This window comes from Gossypium hirsutum, chromosome D01, assembly GCF_007990345.1.
Source record: "Gossypium hirsutum isolate 1008001.06 chromosome D01, Gossypium_hirsutum_v2.1, whole genome shotgun sequence".
NCBI classification, from domain to species: Eukaryota; Viridiplantae; Streptophyta; class Magnoliopsida; order Malvales; family Malvaceae; genus Gossypium; species Gossypium hirsutum.
The window spans coordinates 1787443-1805729 of NC_053437.1; the positions used below are offsets into that span (position 1 = coordinate 1787443).

The window sequence follows — 18287 nt, forward strand, 5'->3', positions numbered from 1 at the left end:
AATATTATTTAGATTGGACTGAAGTAATCGGTCGCATCGAGAATCGATGGGTTAAATTCGTTTAACATGTTTCTTTATTTTATTTAAGATTTTCATAATTGAATTGATGGTTAGTTCAATTGGTTCGATCAATTTGCCCAGTTCGATTGAATAACTTATTAAAAAAATTACAAATTAGAGAAAATTGGTTCAATCAATTCACAAGTCAACTAGTCTTACCCTTTATTCTGAAAACAATAGTTTTATTATGAATTAACGTCGGCGTTATTTGAATTGTACTGGATCGGACCGACTGATTGAATTAAAAATCAACTGATGTATCGTCTAAACATAAGAATTGAACTGACCTCTAAATAAATTACTCGAAATAGATAAAAAAAATTGAGGAAAAAATCTGACAATTAAATCGATTAAGGGTATAAAACGTGTTCTATTTATTTATTTATTTATATTTTTTAGACCCCCAATATTATCATAAATTTCCATACATTTTCCATTTTCATTTGTTTAATACTTGAGATTAGGGTTATATTGTGGCACGTTGGACTTTCCCCATATTTCCACCATGTTCAATTGTTTTGAGTACTTTGAGATTTATGGCTTATTTGTAGTATGTTTTGATGCATTTTTTTTACTATTATGGTATGTAACATGCCATGCCATAATAGGATTCCACCAGCTTTGATTATTAGGGTATGTTGAGATGTATATGGCCTAATATGCCATGCCATATTAATCTTTGACTATTGTGGTATGGAGGTTAAAAAAATATTTTTAAGGAATGAAATTAAATTATATATTTTTATCAGAATTAAAATGTAATTTTATAATTTTATTGGTTTGTATCTTTATAAATTTTAAAAGATTAAATTAAAATTTTATCATTTTTAGAGATTAAAATATAATTTCATTTTTTACTATTTTAAAATATGGTAAAACTAAATGCTAAAAGTGAAATTTTATAATTTAAGGGGGCGGGGCTTCTACCACTCCCCACCTCCCTTGGGCACGACCCATGTTACCGTGCCAGATTAGCAAATTACCATGTTTGATCATGAGCGTGGTTCGAGTTATGATATATAGCTGTTTAAACTTGGCATGGTAAAAATTTCAGCCCAAATTATGATATTCAAAATGTGTATAAATTGATGCAGGTTTGTAAATGGTTAAATCCATTTAGTTGGGTTAAACTCACTAATATTATTTATTATTTAAGATTTTTTTTATATTCTTATTAATTTTATAAACATAAACAACTTTAATATATTTCTTGATATTTAATTATAACATTATATATTTAGTTTTAAGCTATTTTTAAAATGTTTATTTAAGTCATTGTGAAAATCATTCTTGTATGACATTTTCTATTCAAATTGTCCACACTAATTAAAATATCACATTTTTCTTCTTTTTTATAGTTCAATTTTTTTTTCATAAAACAACTTTGAGCATCATGAATCTATTAATCAAAATCCAAAGTAACTCTCTTCTCCAATTTCCAACACTAACCGTCAAATCCATTAGGATCTAAAGTATATTTTCTACTCGTAAATGAAAATTGATCTATCGTACCAATTGTTGAATTATCACTTGGAGCTAACTATCCAAACTTTAAAAAGAACACTTATCAACCTTATTACTTAAATAAAAAATTTAAATAGTTTAATAACTTAAATAAAAACTTTTAAACAATTTAATATTGTACACTTATTAACAATTTAGTAACCTCGAACTAGACTCTAGCTTTAAAAAAATATACCCAACATGACCCATATTTTAAACAATTTTTTTACCCAAATCTATTTTTTCAGATTTTAGAAGTTGAACCGATTAGACGACCGGTACTCCGTTTCACCACATTTTAAACAGAGAACTGAGGAGCAAAGGCAAATCCAGCTCTTCTTTTGTTCATTAAATTTGTTTCTACACAAAGTGCATGCTCTTACCAAATTAGGCCACCATGTTGATAAACAAAACCTAAATTTTCTTAAGCAAACCTTTGTAAAGATTAAAAATATTTCCAGCCCTTCTTACAAAGATCTGTAGCAAAGCTTTCCGTGTCGATAAATCTATATTGACGATGACAGCAATGTCAAAGTGTAGTCTTAGGCCGATTGGTCTAAGCCAAGATCACCCCACCGAACATTGTATCTGGCCGCAAGATAATGAGCCCCGACAGGGCCACGGCTTCCATAAGGGTAGTATTCGGGCATTATTTTTTTCTCTTCCAGCTCTGCCAAAACGGGAGTGAAGAGTGACCAGGCTGCATCGAGCTCGTCACTTCGGATAAACAATCTTCTCTCACCTTCAATTGCATCCAGCAGAAGCCTCTCGTACGCATCCGGGATCTCTTTCGAATATCTACGCTCAATATGCCAATAAGTTCAGTTTCGATATCTACACTTAATCAACATGAACTTCTATCAACATCTTTAAACAGTAAAGAGCAATTACGTATGGCATTTCGTCCGTGTAACCAACAGAACATGAGATAGTCGAGCTGGAAACAATGCAAAGTCGAAAATGTGATGTTTACCTGGCAGCATAATGAAGGTTTAGGTTACTGCAGTCCAATCTCATCCCGAGTCCAGGGACCTTGTTATTGATCTTCAAATAAATAGCTTCATCTGGCTGCACTCTAATGACGAGCTCATTCGTAGCTTGATCAAGATCAGTTCCAAAATTTCGGTTATATAAATTGCCAGGCACGTGCCTGAACTGTACCCTTATCTCCGCCCTGGTGATGAAAGAAATCTTAGCAATATGCATGTATTGAATAATCCTATGGTAAGTCGAATATTATACAAATCCGAATTTCTTTACCAATTCCATTTACCTCTTATTATGTAATGCTTTTCCGGCTTTCATAAGAAAAGGCACCCCATCCCACCGTGCATTGTCTATGAACAAGGCGGCGGCTGCAAAAGTTGGGGTCAAGCTATCTTTGGGCACGGTCTTGTCATCCGTGTAGGCAGGGTAAGTAACTCCTCCTTTACTGTGGCTCTTGTACTGTCCGATAACTACGTCTTCAAGTTGCAACGGTCTCATTGACCGCAAGACCTTAACCTGGCACCCAGCAGCAGTTGAGTCAATACATGAATTAAGACAGACAATACCTTTCTAGTACATCGCAAGATAGTCCGAATAAGGTTACCTTTTCGTTTCTTATATCCTCGGCATCCAAACTTACGGGGGTTTCCATAGCAAAGAGAGCAAGTATTTGAAGTAGATGATTCTGCATTATATCTCTAATTATACCGTAATGGTCAAAATACCTAGAAAACCGACAACAGAAGCAAAAAGGTCAAGCCTTACGTAGTTTTAGCTAAATAGAAAAAAAAAAAAACCATGGAAGATGGTAGATTACCCCCCACGTCCTTCGGTTCCAAAATCTTCTGAAAATATCAATTGTACATTTCTAATATATTGCCTCGACCACAATGGTTCGAATATAAGATTGGAGAACCGGAGAACAGAAAGATTTTCCACAAGTTCCTTTCCTAGATAGTGGTCTATCCTGTAGAAAGAATATCGATTTGATCAGATTGCAGTTCAAATTCTTTGCACAAGAAGCACCAATAGGGACAAGAAAATTCTACCTGAAAATTTGATCCTCGGTTAGGTACTGCTTTAGCGCTTTTGTCAGTGCAGCAGATGAATCCGAATCTCGACCGAAAGGTTTCTCAACAATGACCCTGGTCCAACCATTACCCGATGAAGCTGACGAGCTTGCACATTTTACAGCGTCAATAAAAATATTTGGAGGGATAGATAGATAAAAGAGGCGATTAGAAACCTTCCCACCCTGCATGAGCGGTATCACATCATCAATCAGAACTGAATTTCATATTATGAAAAGAACAGTTAATAATTCTATTCACCGAAAGAAAAACGAATAATTAGGCACAGACAGATTCTGCTACGATACTAAGTTTTAAAGAATACTTGCACATGTAAAATACTATTGCAATTCCATAAAGATTACTCAACTATAGATGCAGCCTATGTTGCTCGGACTTCAGTGTAAATGTCAGATGCGTGGGCATGGTTAGATTTTTCCAAGTTTTTCCACGTATTCATAGGATCCTTGAAGGCCATATTCCCATATCCATGTGTTGGACACGTGCAATTAAAAAAAAATGAAGAGTCTGAGCAACATAGAGGTACAACTACCATGGTTATTTAATTGAACAAATGCGAGAATACTTCAAATTATCCAATTAACAAAATAAACTTAAACTCGAGAAAGTGTTGAACTCTTTTGGCATAAACTCAACTCATCTATAAAATCGGAGATATAAGTCAACATTGTGCACAATGCATCACTCAGAAAAAGTCGAAACCCTCGATATCCAACCAACACATCAGATTGAAAAATAATCATAGACAGCAAGTCAGCATCGCTAACCACACCCTGACTCCCCAACCCCGAAATGGTATGAAATTCCAGTTAACTAAATCAAAAACCTCATTACCTCATGCTCCTTGAGCTTCTTGTCCAACTGAGCAAAATTTTCCTCAGAATCATACTGACCAGAGTGGTAGAAACATCTTTTAAGAAATTCTTCCATCTTTTCACCACAATTCTCCCTGAATTTACACATCACAACCATTAAAGTTTTACGAGCAATTAAAAGACGAAATCAAATCCGCATTTGGCAGCCTGCAAACTTCAAGTCACAATCAAAAGATAGAAAACTAGTTCACCTTTTATCGATTCTACAGGTAAGGGTCTTGCTCACCATATTCCTTAGTTCCGCATCAGTCATCTTACTCCTCGCATAACCATAGACAGTAAAGTGCTACAAACACCATTCATCAGATTAAAGTTGCAAGCAGTTAAGAGCACAATACTAAAGTGATACTTATAAGATGAAAAACCTAAACCTTAGGAAGACAGCCTTCGTAATAAAGTGCAAAAAGTGCGGGGAATATCTTCTTTTTCGCAAGATCCCCAGAAGCTCCGACCACCGTGATACTGACGGTTGACTCGTTTTCATTGATATCAAAACCGGCCTTTTCATCCCATTCATTTGAAGAAGTAACTGACAACAACTCACTTTTCAATTTCTCAATAGGAGTTTCCTTTTCCACCGGTGACACTTTTGTCGCCACTGCACCTGTACATAAAAACAAATATAATATTATGTTTGTATGTATATGGGATTTAAACTTAAGAAGGGAATTTAACAACTTTGCTCATATAAGAAAAACAACCAAATCAGCAATAAGAAAAACAACCAAATCAGCAAGTTAAGGCCTTCTCTCAATCTCAAACAGAAAAATGATTTCCCTATATATATGTTGATACAAGGTTGGGATTACAAAAATTCGTGACGGTTCACCCGGTGGGCGGATAGCCATAGGTGATTGAAGATGATTAGAATCTGGGTTCTCAGGGAAGACTGGAGTTTGGAAAAAGAAAAGAGATAGCTAAGAGTGCAAGAGGGGAGAGAGAGGTGTCTTATTCAGATGTCTTTCGACCTTAAAAAGGAGTGCTTTTGGTCATTCCCGAGATGCCACATGTCGTCCTCGCATTGGTTCTGCACTTCCTGGAGCATAGCCAACCTAATTATGTCCTAAACGGATAAATGTGATGTACGGTTAGTAGGTATTTCTATCCATGTCAGTAGTGTGGTCCACGCTGCGTGTGCTCACGAGGTTTTGGGCTCACAGAGTCTTGAGCTTGCGAGGTCTTGACCTTGTATATGTCCTTGGTTCGCAAGGCAATTCTAGTCCATTGTGTTGATCAGCAAGGTCGACAGGACGTGAAGTGAGCTTGCTAGGTGTACGTATAACAATATATATACACACACACATATGTAACACTTGAAAGGTAAGTTAATAAGTTTGCTCATATAAGAAAAACAACTAAATCAGCAATATATTTGGGTTTAAGCTAATTGGTAGTTAAGTTAAGTCTTTTTCTCAGTAATAAAGATTTCCGTATATATATATGTGTGTGTATGTGTGTGATTAAACTTAAAAGGGAAGATAATAATTGCTCATAAAAGAAAAAACAACTAAACTAGCAAATATCTTTGGATTTAAGTTAATTGATAGTCAAGTCAATGCTTTTTCTCAATCCCCAAACAGAATAAAGATTTCCCAGAACTGAAATTTCATCGAACATTTGACATGCATTCCATTATTCCCAGACTAAAACAAGCAACCAAAAAAAAAAACAAATTGAAAATCCAACAAAACTAAAAGAACCCAGAGATTAAAATTATAAATGATGGGATTAAGATTACCAAAAAAAAAAACCCAACTAACCATCTTGCATGAGGACAGCATTTTGATGCGAATTTGCTTGACATTGAAGAAACACCTTAGCATTAGCCGGAACAGAAAATCTCGGAAAAGAAGAGAAAACAAACCGTTGATTTTTCTTTTCATTTATTGATGAAGAACAAATGAATGAATGTGAATATGAAGGAGAATGCATTGAAGAAAAAGTTGACATCTCTAATTACAAAAACAAAAACCCTTTACTGTATAATCTCTCTATTTGTTTGGGATTAAAGAAAATAATGGGAAATTTATGTTAAAAAGAGAAAAAAAGGGTGATGGAATTTGAAGCTGTCGAAAGGGGGGGAAAACAACACTAACAAAGAGAGATTAAGATAAACCTAGGAAACATCGAAGGGGTAATAAAAACCCTTTGAGATCTCCGAAAGGGTGTGACTTTGTTTTGTTTTTTTGATTTCTCAGTGTGAAGAGAGAAAGACAATTTGCTATTTGTTTCCTATTGAATTTTGGTGGTTGTTGGGTTAATTAACTTTTTAGGGTAAATTGTAACTAGGTCATTCAATTATTAGTAAGTTTATGTTTTGGTCATTTAACTATAAAAAATTATAAAATAGTTATTAAACTGTTCGAATGTTTTTATTTAAATCATTGGGCTGTTAAGTTTTTTTTTTAAAGTTTGACAAGCGAGCTCTAAGCGACAATTTAATGATCAGTAAGAACATATCTTATATCTAAGTCGATCTAACGGTCAGCGTTTGAGGTTGGAGAAGAAAGCTATTTGGATTCCGGTTTGCAGGTTCGTGACGTTTGAAGGCTTTTTATGAAAAAAATGAACTGTAGAAGAAAAGGGGAAGGAGAGTTCTCGACTGGTATAGGCTCGATAACTTAAATGAAAATTTTTAAATAGTTTATTGATTATTCTGTAACGTTTTGAAGTTGAGTCACCAAAACATAAACGTACAAATAGTTTAGTGGCCTTGGTTGTAGTTTACTCTTTAATTAATTCTATATTTAAAAAATAAAAACATTTTTGTAACATGTTAATTAACAACATTGTTGGGCTGGATTATTTAATTGGCCAAGCCCAAATTTTCGTTTTTGGGCTAAGAAATAATTTCTCTTCCAATGGGCTTTGATTGCTATTTGTAAGGGTAAGGTCCAACTAGATTTGTTTATGGGAGGTGAATGCACTTAAGAGTAGGGGTGTTCATTCGGTTAACCGACCCGAAATAACATTAATCAAATTAACCGACCTTTTAAAATTTTTAACCGTTAGCCAAACCGAAATTTTTTCAAAAAAATTAACCGAACCAAAATTTTTTCGGTTAATTTGGTCGGTTAACCGAATTAACTGAAAATTATATGTTTTTTTTATTTTTGGTTAAAAATTACCCGAATTAACCGAATTACCCGAATTAACCGAATTGAATCACTACATAATTTAATTATTTTTAGACTTTTAGACTTTAGTTTTAGTTTTAGTTTTAGAATTTTATTTTTATTTATTAAATTATTTGTAATTTTTATGATTGGGTTGGGTTGGGTTGAATGCTTGGGTTTGGATTGCGTTTAGGTGAATAGTGGGCCTATTTATATATTATAATTTTATTTATTAATTTTTTCAGTTAAACCGAAAAAATTCAGTTAACCGACCGATTTCGAACCGAATTAACCGTTAACCGAAAAATCAAAAAATAATTAACCGACCCCCGATCGAAAAAATTCGGTTAACTGACCGATTAACCGAATTCGGTCAGTTAACCGAATTTTTTCGGTTTTACCCGAATTTTGCACACCTCTACTTAAGAGTCCATTTATTATAGGAACCAGATCAACTTAGTTCTTATACTATTAAATGAGTCATTTTAGTCATTATACTATTAAAAAAATCAAATAATGCTAAATTCGAATATAGTTAACATTTACTGTTTAATAGAGTTAATATTTTTAAAGCTTTTATGGTTTTGTAAATGAAATCTTTAGTTTGGAATTGAATTGCGATTGAAAAAAGTAATTTCCGACGCACTTTTTATACGGTAAATGTTAATACTATTACAATTTGAACTTACTTGATTATTTTAATAGAATAGGGACTAAATTGATCAATTTAATAATAGAGGGGCTAAATTGTTCACTCCCTATAATATAAGGACTTCTCAAACACTTTAACCATTTATAGATTGGGCGACCCAACTACTTCTAGTCAAGGTTCAATTTATATTTTTAACTCGGACTCGATCCAGCCTAACTCATTTTATTTTTTAGGGATCATAAAAAATATAAATAATAATTTTTATATATTTTTTTTATAATTAACATATAAATGATAGTTTTTATTATTCACTATAACCCACATTCAACTCATTGCTAAGGTGATCGCTTATACATGGTGTAACACCCCTTACCCGTATCCAACACCGGAATAGGGTACGAGGCATTACCAAAACACATACACTTGTAAACGTATTTAATCGAGTTATAAAATTTCATCAAAATTAAAACTTTCAAAATAATTAACATGTTTCTATAACTTTTCACAATATATCCTCAAAATATTATAATCATAATAATTAGGGCCTGCGAGACCTGATACATACTCATGCAATTTAATGCTTCATTTCCATTTCATTCAATTCGCAATTTCTCATGCTCATAATTTAAATCATATCACTAGAAATTTCCATTTAATTCACGTACAATTCAATGACATCAAATTCAAAACTAATACGTATTTACCATTTAACTCAATGTTTATTGATTATACCATTCAATAGCACATTTATGAAATTCTCAATTTAGCAATGAAAATATCACTTTAGTTTGAATAACAACATCGTCCTGATATAAATACACTACCACTTATCCATTTACTTTAATTCTTTTGGGCCCATTTGTCACTTACCATCCTTAATCAAATTAGAGAACGATCACGGAAAATTGAGTACTTCACTTTCACTTTGCCATAGTATAACTATGGTCTTACGTATGATCACTTATCACTTGTCCCTGATCAGATAAGTGTAGCCACCTATCACTTTGTTTCTTGATCAGATAAGTGTAGCCACTTATCACTTTGTTTCTTGATCAGATAAGTGCAGCCACTTATCACTTTGTCTCTTGATCAGATAAGTGTAGCCGAAGCTATCACTTATCACTTTGTCACTTGATCAGATAAGTATAGCCGAAGCTATTACTTATCACTTTCCACTTGTCACTTGATCAGATAAGTGTAGCTAAAGCTACCACTTATCACTTTGTCACTTGATCAGATAAGTATAGCCGAAGCTATTACTTGTCACTTTCCACTTGTCACTTGATCAGATAAGTATAGCCGAAGCTATTACTTATCACTTTCCACTTGTCACTTGATCAGATAAGTGTAGCTAAAGCTATCACTTATCACTTTATCACTTGATCAGATAAGTATAGCCGAAGCTATTACTTATCACTTTCCACTTGTCACTTGATCAGATAAGTGTAGCTAAAGCTACCACTTATCACTTTATCACTTGATCAGAAGTACTCAAATCCGGCGTTCCGCTCAATTTGATCATTTATTCATATATCAGGCTTACCAACATGTGTTAATTCATAAACCATTCATGGTATTATTTCATGCCAAATCATATACTGAATATACCATACACACATACTATGAAACTTTATTTTCACACATGAGCTGAAACCATGACCAATAATGCACAAAAATAAGCATCATTCATATTTCATCGTTTATGAGTTATAATCAAACATATGACCATTTATACACGAATCATTCATATATTTCCCAATTTTCCTCCTCCTCCTCTCCATTCCACATCCTTAATGTGTATAACACACTTAAACAACATTAACCATAATTTCAATATTCACTAACATGTATATTCAAAGCTGTTTATCCGAGTCAGAGTCACTAAATTATTTTTATCCGGAGCTACGGAGCTCCAAATTAAGATCCGTTAATTTTCCCTGAAACTAGACTCACATATCTTCATACCATAAAATTTTCATAATTTTTGGTTCAGCCAAATAGTACAGTTTATTCTTTAAAGTTTCCCCTGTTTTGCTGTCTGACAGTTCCGACCACTCTTCACTAAAAATTAATTATATCATTGTACAGAATTCGGATGATGTTTTAGCTTGTTTCTTCTAAAAATAGACTCATTAAGGATTCTAACCATATAAACTATAACTCATAATAATTTCTGTACAATTTTTAATGATTTTCCAAAGTCAGAACAGGGGAACCCGAATTCATTCTGACCTTGTCTCACAAAATCTATTATATCTCATGATTTACAATTCCATTGCTCACATAATTTCTTTTATAAGAAACTAGACTCAATAAGCTTTAATTTCATATTTTATTTATCCTCTAATTCAATCTCTACAATTTTTGGTGATTTTTCAAAGTTACACTACTGCTGCTGTCCAAAACTGCTTTAGTGCAAAATGTTGATTTCCATTTTGCCCCAAATTTCACAGTTTATACAATTCGGTCCTTTCTCAATTAACCCCTCAATTAATCTAATTTTCTCAATTAGTACTTTACTAGACATTATAAGTTGTTACACAACTATTGAAATTCAGAATTGCCACATATAACTCTATCTTCAAACTCTTTTACTATTAGGTCACAAACATTCACTTTCTATTCAATTCTTTCAATAAAATCAGCATATGAACAATTTAAAGCTCTAATTTCATGCTAAATCATCATATACTTCCAGCACATATTCATATCAACTTTCAACTTCTTTCATAAAATCAAAAACTAATGAATTTAACAAGTGGGCCTAGTTGTAAAAGTCATAAAAATACAAAAATTTCAAGAAATAGTCAAGAATTGAACTTACTTGTAATAAAAATATGAAGAACCAGCTTGAAGAAGCCCTTCCATGGTGTTTTAGCTGATGAGAATTCAGAAAAATGAAGAGAAAATCTAGATAATTCCACTTGGGTCCTAACTTTATTAAGCAAATTTTGCAATTTTCCAATTTTGCCCTTAATTCTCCTTACTTTCTTGCTGATTTCATGCCTCTGCCGTCCAGACCAAATAGACCTTGGGTCTATTTGCTTTTTAAGCCCTCTTCCTTTTATCATTTAAGCTATTTAATCATTTCCCAAAATTTTGCATTTGTTACAATTTAGTCCTTTTTGTTCAATTAATTATCGGAACTTTAAAATTTCTTAACGAAACTTTAATACTAACTTTTTAACACTCCATAAATATTTATAAAAATATTTATGGCTCAGTTTAAAATCCCCGAGGTCTTGATACCTCATTTCGATTCTAATTATTTTAATATTTATTTCTAGTGTACTATTCACTATTTCAAAAATTTTCCTAACTTCATATTTAACTTATACTTACTAAATTAATAATATTTTCTACCCATTTGTCGAATTTAGTGATCTCGAATCACCGTTCCAACACCTCTGAAAATTCAAGCCATTACATTTTTTTTTCGTCGGATTTGTGGTCCCGAAACCACTGTTCCGACTAAGCCTAAAATCGGGCTATTACACATGGCCCCTTCCATCAATAATAAACAAACCTCTTAGACCTCCCTCTTAAAGGCTCTGGGCATAGCAGGGTGAATCTAGACCTGTCCATGGGCCGGGCCAGGTTTGGGCCAGGCCTGGAAAATTTTCGGCCCGCCTCCTAGGCCTGGGCCCGGCTCGAAATATGGGCTTGAAATTTTGCCCAGGCCCGGCTCGGGAAAAATATCATAAGCTCGAGCCCGGCTCGGCCTATTTTTAAAATAAACATTAAAAATTTATTTTAAAAATAAAAAATAAAAAAATATTTTAAAAATAAAAAATAAAAAAATATATTTATTATATTTGGGCCTGGCCGGGTGGGCTCGGGCAAAAAAAGTGGTGCCTGAGGCCCGGCCCATTTTTTAAACGGGCCTCTTTTTTTGCCCAAGCCCATATTTCGGGCCTATATTTTTACCTGAACCCTCTCATATTTCGGGCGGGCCGTCGGGCCGGGCCGGGCCGCCCGACCCATGGATAGGTCTAGGTGAATCACATCTGGCCACCAAACTTAAATCACGGTTCCCAAAATTAGATCAAATTCATCAATTGAATCGACAATCGGTGGTCCAACCGATATCATAAATTAGAAGAGAATTGAATCAATGCAAAATTTATTGAATTGGTAAAAAGTTGTCAAATTGGATAAAAAAAAAACCCTCTATTGGAAAAGAATTGAATCAATACAAAATTTATTGATATCATAATATGTAACATTTGTTGCCAAAGCAACTCAAACAAATCAGAAACGTAACATCGATGTCGTATCAAGAAACGTGACAGATAAATCATGCGAACAATTAGAATATTAATACATAAATAAATCTTAGTTGTGCCCATTTATAAAAGTTCGATGCCAAGTTACGATTCATGGGTCAATTTATCAAAATGTAAAGCTATGTCTCGAGATTTGTCTCTCCTATTTTTCTACTCTAGCTTCTAAATGAAAATTGAGAAGTCTCCGGACAATGGTTTGATGTCTCGAGACAAGACGTCACATCAATATTTGTTACTTTCATTCAAATTATGTCAAACATGATTAATTGTTTTGTACCAACCATTCTCTATATTTTCAACCAGAGATAAACATCAAAACTATACGTAAACTTTGATGCAATGTGCAATGTCATAAATAAATTTTGATTTTGTGTGATTTTATACATGAAATTTTAATTTGATTCAATTTTCACAAAATCGCTAACATGATCGAATTAGCACCCTTTTACATTGATATATTGCATACACAAACTATTATATTAATTCGATAAAAAAATAAATATATGCATTTATTTGTTTTAAATGTGCACAATTAAATCAAAATCAAAGCTTCATGTATACATATTAACCACGATTCAAATTTCATGTATATAATTGCACCAAATCAAAATCCATGCATCAAATTATACGTTGGACAAAAATTCACATTTAAATCCCTTACAAGAATTATAAAGTTAAACATTTAACATCCACGTCTATGCGCTATAAGTTTTAGGGTTTTAGTTTAATGATTATCGGTGTGTAAATTTGTACATTAACACTAAATTATACGTGGTTATCTTGTTAAAAATCTCTAGAAATAAATTCATATAATTAAAACTTTTAACTATGCAAATATTTTTTTGTTTGAATTTTGGGACGGCATTATTAAAAGACAGCCATAAATTCTGAACATAAATTATAAAATAGATATGAAATTTTTTTTTCTTTGTGTTATAATTTATTTTAACATAAAAAAATGAACATTGAATAAAAGAGAGACAAGTTTAGGGTTTGTCATATGCTTTTATTTTTTACTATTTTTTAGAGTTTTGTGGAGATTTTATATGATTATTTAAAAGAGATAAATATTAAATTTATACGAGAATTTTAGTTTAGTGTGTAATTTGATATATACATTTCGATCTAGTGTAATTATATAAATGAAACTTGAATTGTGGTTCATATATATACATAAAATTTTAATTTTGATTCAACTGTACACGTTTAAAGAAATAAATATATGTATTTATTTTCATATTTGATTAATATTATTGTTTGTGTATGCAATCTATCAACGTAAAATTGTGTTAATTCAATAATGTTGTTAATGATTTGTAAATGTTGAATCAAATCGAAATTTCACGTATTAAATTGTACTAAATCAAAGTTCATGTATGACATTACACATTAGATCAAAGTTCTTGGTGTCTCTGTATTTCATTTACAAAACTTGAAAAAAAACTTTTTAAAACTATATTGGGTTTTACTATTTGAATTCAAACATGTACATGAATAAGTTACTTCTTTGTCAGGTCTCGATTATTCTAGAATTGAGTTAAACTAGACTCTAAATGAAAGAAAAGCTCACTCGATACCTTTGTTTTCCATCTACAAAACTCGAAATAAAAAATCATCTTAAAAATATATAGAGCTCTACTGCTAGAATTCAAATAAACCTATAGCATGATTGAGTTACTTATTCGCCAAACCTTACTTAAATCGTGTTGAGGATTGACCCATATAAACAACGAATAAGAAAAGTAGAGAATAACGAACACAAATATTTTACGTGAAAAACCCTCAAAGAGGGAAAAACCACAGGAAAAAGAGGTTATCGGCTTCTCACTAAATTATTAAACAAATGAGAGTACAATATGGAGAGAATAACCTAAATGTACATCTGATACATTATCCAAAACTCCGAATACAAAGTTCAAAACCTCAAAGAGCAAACCAGTAAACAAAACCTTAAATCTCATAGGACACTCACATAAATGTACAAACTATTCTCCATAATTATCACGAAACTCTCACAAAAACTCATATACGACTACATCTTGTCGCACTTAAAGAAAAACCCTCGCTGATTGGCGTATCAAAACAGTGATACAATGGCCCTTTTAAATAGGCTAAGATTAGAGTTCTAATCATACCAAAATATCCTTAGAATAATTAGAGTCTAACTGGGAGAAGAAATCCTACTTGAAGTCTAAAATGTGACTGCCAAATGGGAGAACACGTCATAACGTCATTTTTGTCTCATCGCGACATCGTGATCCTTCTCGTTACGATCTATTTCTCTGAAAATACGAGGCACACCCCACAAATCGAATCCTAATTATTATGGAACTTAGTCATATTAGACTTCAATCAGAGGGTAGCTCTCCCAACACTTATTTTCTTCATTTAAAAAATTCAAAATCAAAAGACATTTACCTTTAAATTGAGTCTCAATTATTTCTGAATCGAATCATATTAAACCTCAAATAAAAGGAAAATGAACTAAATTTTCCCCCATCTTTAAAAAAAAATCATATCGAGCTTTAGCACTAGAATTCTAGCACGATTGAATTACGAAAGCCAACTTAAACTAGGGACCAGTTGAATAGTTCTCATTTGGTACCAAAAAGAGATTCCCAAGCACCAAAATTTAAAAAAAGAAAATAAAATTGCCTCATATTCCTTTGCCGGCCATATGCATCTCTTAGTTGTTAAGCAAGGAATTTCAACCATGCATTCAATAATTCAATCATTCAATAGTCAAGAGGACTAAAATATAAGAAAAAGAAAACTACGAGAATCTAAGCAAATATCAAGCAGTACTTTTATGAACAAATACCTCCCTTCCATAAAGCATTATATTCTCTATTCCATTTCAACACCAATCAACAAAGTTATATATATATATAAATTCTGGGTTTTGATTAAATTTAAAGTTAAATCGGGATAGAATCAGGATGAAATCAGAAAATTGTTTTGAAGGGTTAAAGATAAATTGTAAATTATTAAGAGGGTCGAAGTCGAATTTTACCATTATACTAATATGTAATTTTATTTTAAAAAAATTAAAGGTTAGATGACAAATCTACTATTTTAGAGAAGGCTAAAGCCACTTTCTGCCCTCCTTTTCTTTCATTTCTGGGCAAAACCCTAAATTGAGAGCAAAAAACTCACAACCAATAAAGTTAATTTTTGGTATTCACATCAAGTTTTAATTAAACTCGTAGTTAAATCAAGATAGAACATTAAATAGAGAGCAAAAAATTCCCACAACAAGCGACGTAGAGATGGGGCAGGTAGTGACCTTGGCACTCCACCTAAAAAAATGAAAAATTCTCTATTAGTCCTTTTAATTTTTAAAAATTTTAAAGTAATTATAATAATAAAATTGCACTTTACTCTCTCAAAATATTTTTATTTATTTCTGACCTCCCTCACCCCTACTCAGTACCCACAACTGTTTTTTTTTCTCTATTCACAATATTCAAATTTAAAATTTTATTTAAAAAATATCAAAATTTTAGCACTCCATCCAATAAGCTGAATGCAATCTTAGGTTTACGTCACATTGGGAAAAAAGCCTCATTTGAAGCTTCGTTGATAATCTCCTAAAAGGCATTGCTAATTCATTGAATCTACCTTTAATAACCCCCCAAAAAAATGTGTACTAAATTGTAAGACAAACCCAATATTTTATGAAATAAATATATAAAGCCAAAAGAGTATGACGTTCCAAGGGAGATATTTATGTGTATATAATAATATTATGTTAATAGTGGATTGAGTCTTAGCTCGATTGGTGTAAACACTATTGTCAATGCAGGAGAGTGTAGGTTCGACTTCGAGTGCACTGAAGCACATTATCCTTCTATTTATGGGTTGAGTGTAATAATAAACGGTGTTGTTAGAATCTGTTTCGAATAAAAAGATTAAATCGAGTTTTTAGTGAATTATTTAGAACCAATATGATTGAACCGGTTTATACTCTCTCTTTTTTTAATACATTTACTATTTTTATGAATTTTTAATTAATTAATTAATTATTTTAAACAAACCGTTGAACCAAGAATTAGTGATTTAATTGGTTTGATAATCAATCCAATTTTTAAAATATTAATGACAAGATATATTGTATTTTTAAAAAGAGAACTCGAGTTCAAACTTTAAAAATTAAGTTGTCAAAAATAATAATTACAAAACCCGAAAAAATTAATCTTTCTAAACTATATTAATTAAAAATAATAATAAAGTTATGCCCACAGAACCATAAAATCCACCTGCTTGGTGTGTGCCCAATGACTTAAAAAAAAAAAACAAAATAATGGACCTCCCTTTACAACCCATCTTACCGCTTGTAGCTACACATGCAACTGTTAATTTATTAAGTAATTAACCTTGATCTAAGGGGAAGTTAAAAAAAAAAATTGGGATGAAATTAAATTATATATCTTTATAATGGTAAAAATATAATTTTATTATTTTAATAATTTATATTTTTTTAATTTTTAAAAGATTAAATTAAATTTTTATTATTTTTCGGGGGTCAATTTTACTATTATTAATTTAAAATTTTATAAATTATAAAAGAACCTAAATGAAAAACTTTCTATTTTAAGGGAAACCGAGACCCCTGTCAACCCCCTCTAATTTCGGTACTGCCTTAGATAAATCTTACTCCTAACTTTATATTTCATACTAATTAAAACTATGTTTAAAGTAATATTTTATTTTATTTTTTTGGGTAATGTATAATTAGAAGATTTGTGCCGGTTTTATCGATCAACATTAAAATCAATTGTAACTTAAGGAAAAACTAACAAATTGTTAAATCTCGTTTTATTTCTGGCAATGTTTAATCTTGCCTTATTTAGGTTGACAGTAAAATTATTTCGAATCAAGTCAAGAATCAGATTGAAAACTCTCGATACTATCAAAATTCTCTTAAATAAAATATAGATCAAACAAGCCTGACTGCTAGAAAAATTTGTACCAGTATTGAATATTGAAGATCTAACTATTTTAGAGGAATATGAGATTGTAATTGATCGTAATTGAACAAGCATGATTACTATATATCATTTGTTTAGGTTAGAATTACGGATTAAGATATCACTATACATGTTCAATTAGGGATTGTTTTATTAACCGCAAAAATTGTAAATAAATTAAATTCTATTAAGCAACTTAACAAATATTCGGAGTAGCATCTCGTTAAGAACTTTTTAAAAATATTGAGGGTTAAACAACTTTTTTAACCCTAAAAGTTCAAGAACCTAGACCAAAAAAATTCAAATCTTAATGTGAGAACAATTGTCTAATTTAAACTCCAATTTGAGAACAATTGTTTATGACCTAACTTAGAAAAAAAATTTAGACCCCAAATAATAATTTAACCCACAACATCGAATTACATGTGATTTTATATTAAATTAGACCCTCATTTATTGCCGCTTAAATGCTACTCTAAAATCTTTTATCCTAAGATAAAAAATATTTTAAACACTTGAATTTATTTCCTTTTAAGCATTACAGTATAATCGAACTAAGAGTATTAGTTATTATTGAGTTAGGGTGAGTTTGGATGGGCGGTGCGTTTACCTGCTGTTAGTGTAAAAATAGCGGTGGCGGTGAGATTAGATACTGTAGTGATACTGTAACGTGAGACAAAAAGTAAGCTAAACGCACCGCACCGCACCCAATCGCCCATCCAAACCCACCCTTAGTCTACTTGATTT

At 31.8% G+C, this 18287-nt stretch overlaps 1 protein-coding gene across 2 annotated transcripts; it reads right to left on the bottom strand.

Moving 5' to 3' along the window:
• Nucleotides 1-1874: 1874 nt before the first annotated feature.
• Nucleotides 1875-6750, bottom strand: LOC107933096 (glucose-6-phosphate 1-dehydrogenase, chloroplastic). 2 transcript variants are annotated; one of them, XM_016865247.2, is made up of 10 exons: nucleotides 6277-6750; nucleotides 4888-5120; nucleotides 4708-4802; nucleotides 4476-4590; nucleotides 3600-3805; nucleotides 3368-3517; nucleotides 3155-3275; nucleotides 2837-3066; nucleotides 2537-2737; nucleotides 1875-2361 (listed from the first exon to the last, which is right to left on the bottom strand). In XM_016865247.2, exons 1-10 carry the CDS (start codon nucleotides 6464-6466, stop codon nucleotides 2106-2108), a joined length of 1797 nt encoding a protein of 598 aa, XP_016720736.1. In that variant the 5' UTR covers nucleotides 6467-6750; the 3' UTR covers nucleotides 1875-2105. The 2 variants fall into 2 exon arrangements, with proteins under 2 accessions (XP_016720736.1, XP_040942617.1); XM_041086683.1 differs by having other exon boundaries at nucleotides 6255-6367.
• Nucleotides 6751-18287: the final 11537 nt, after the last annotated feature.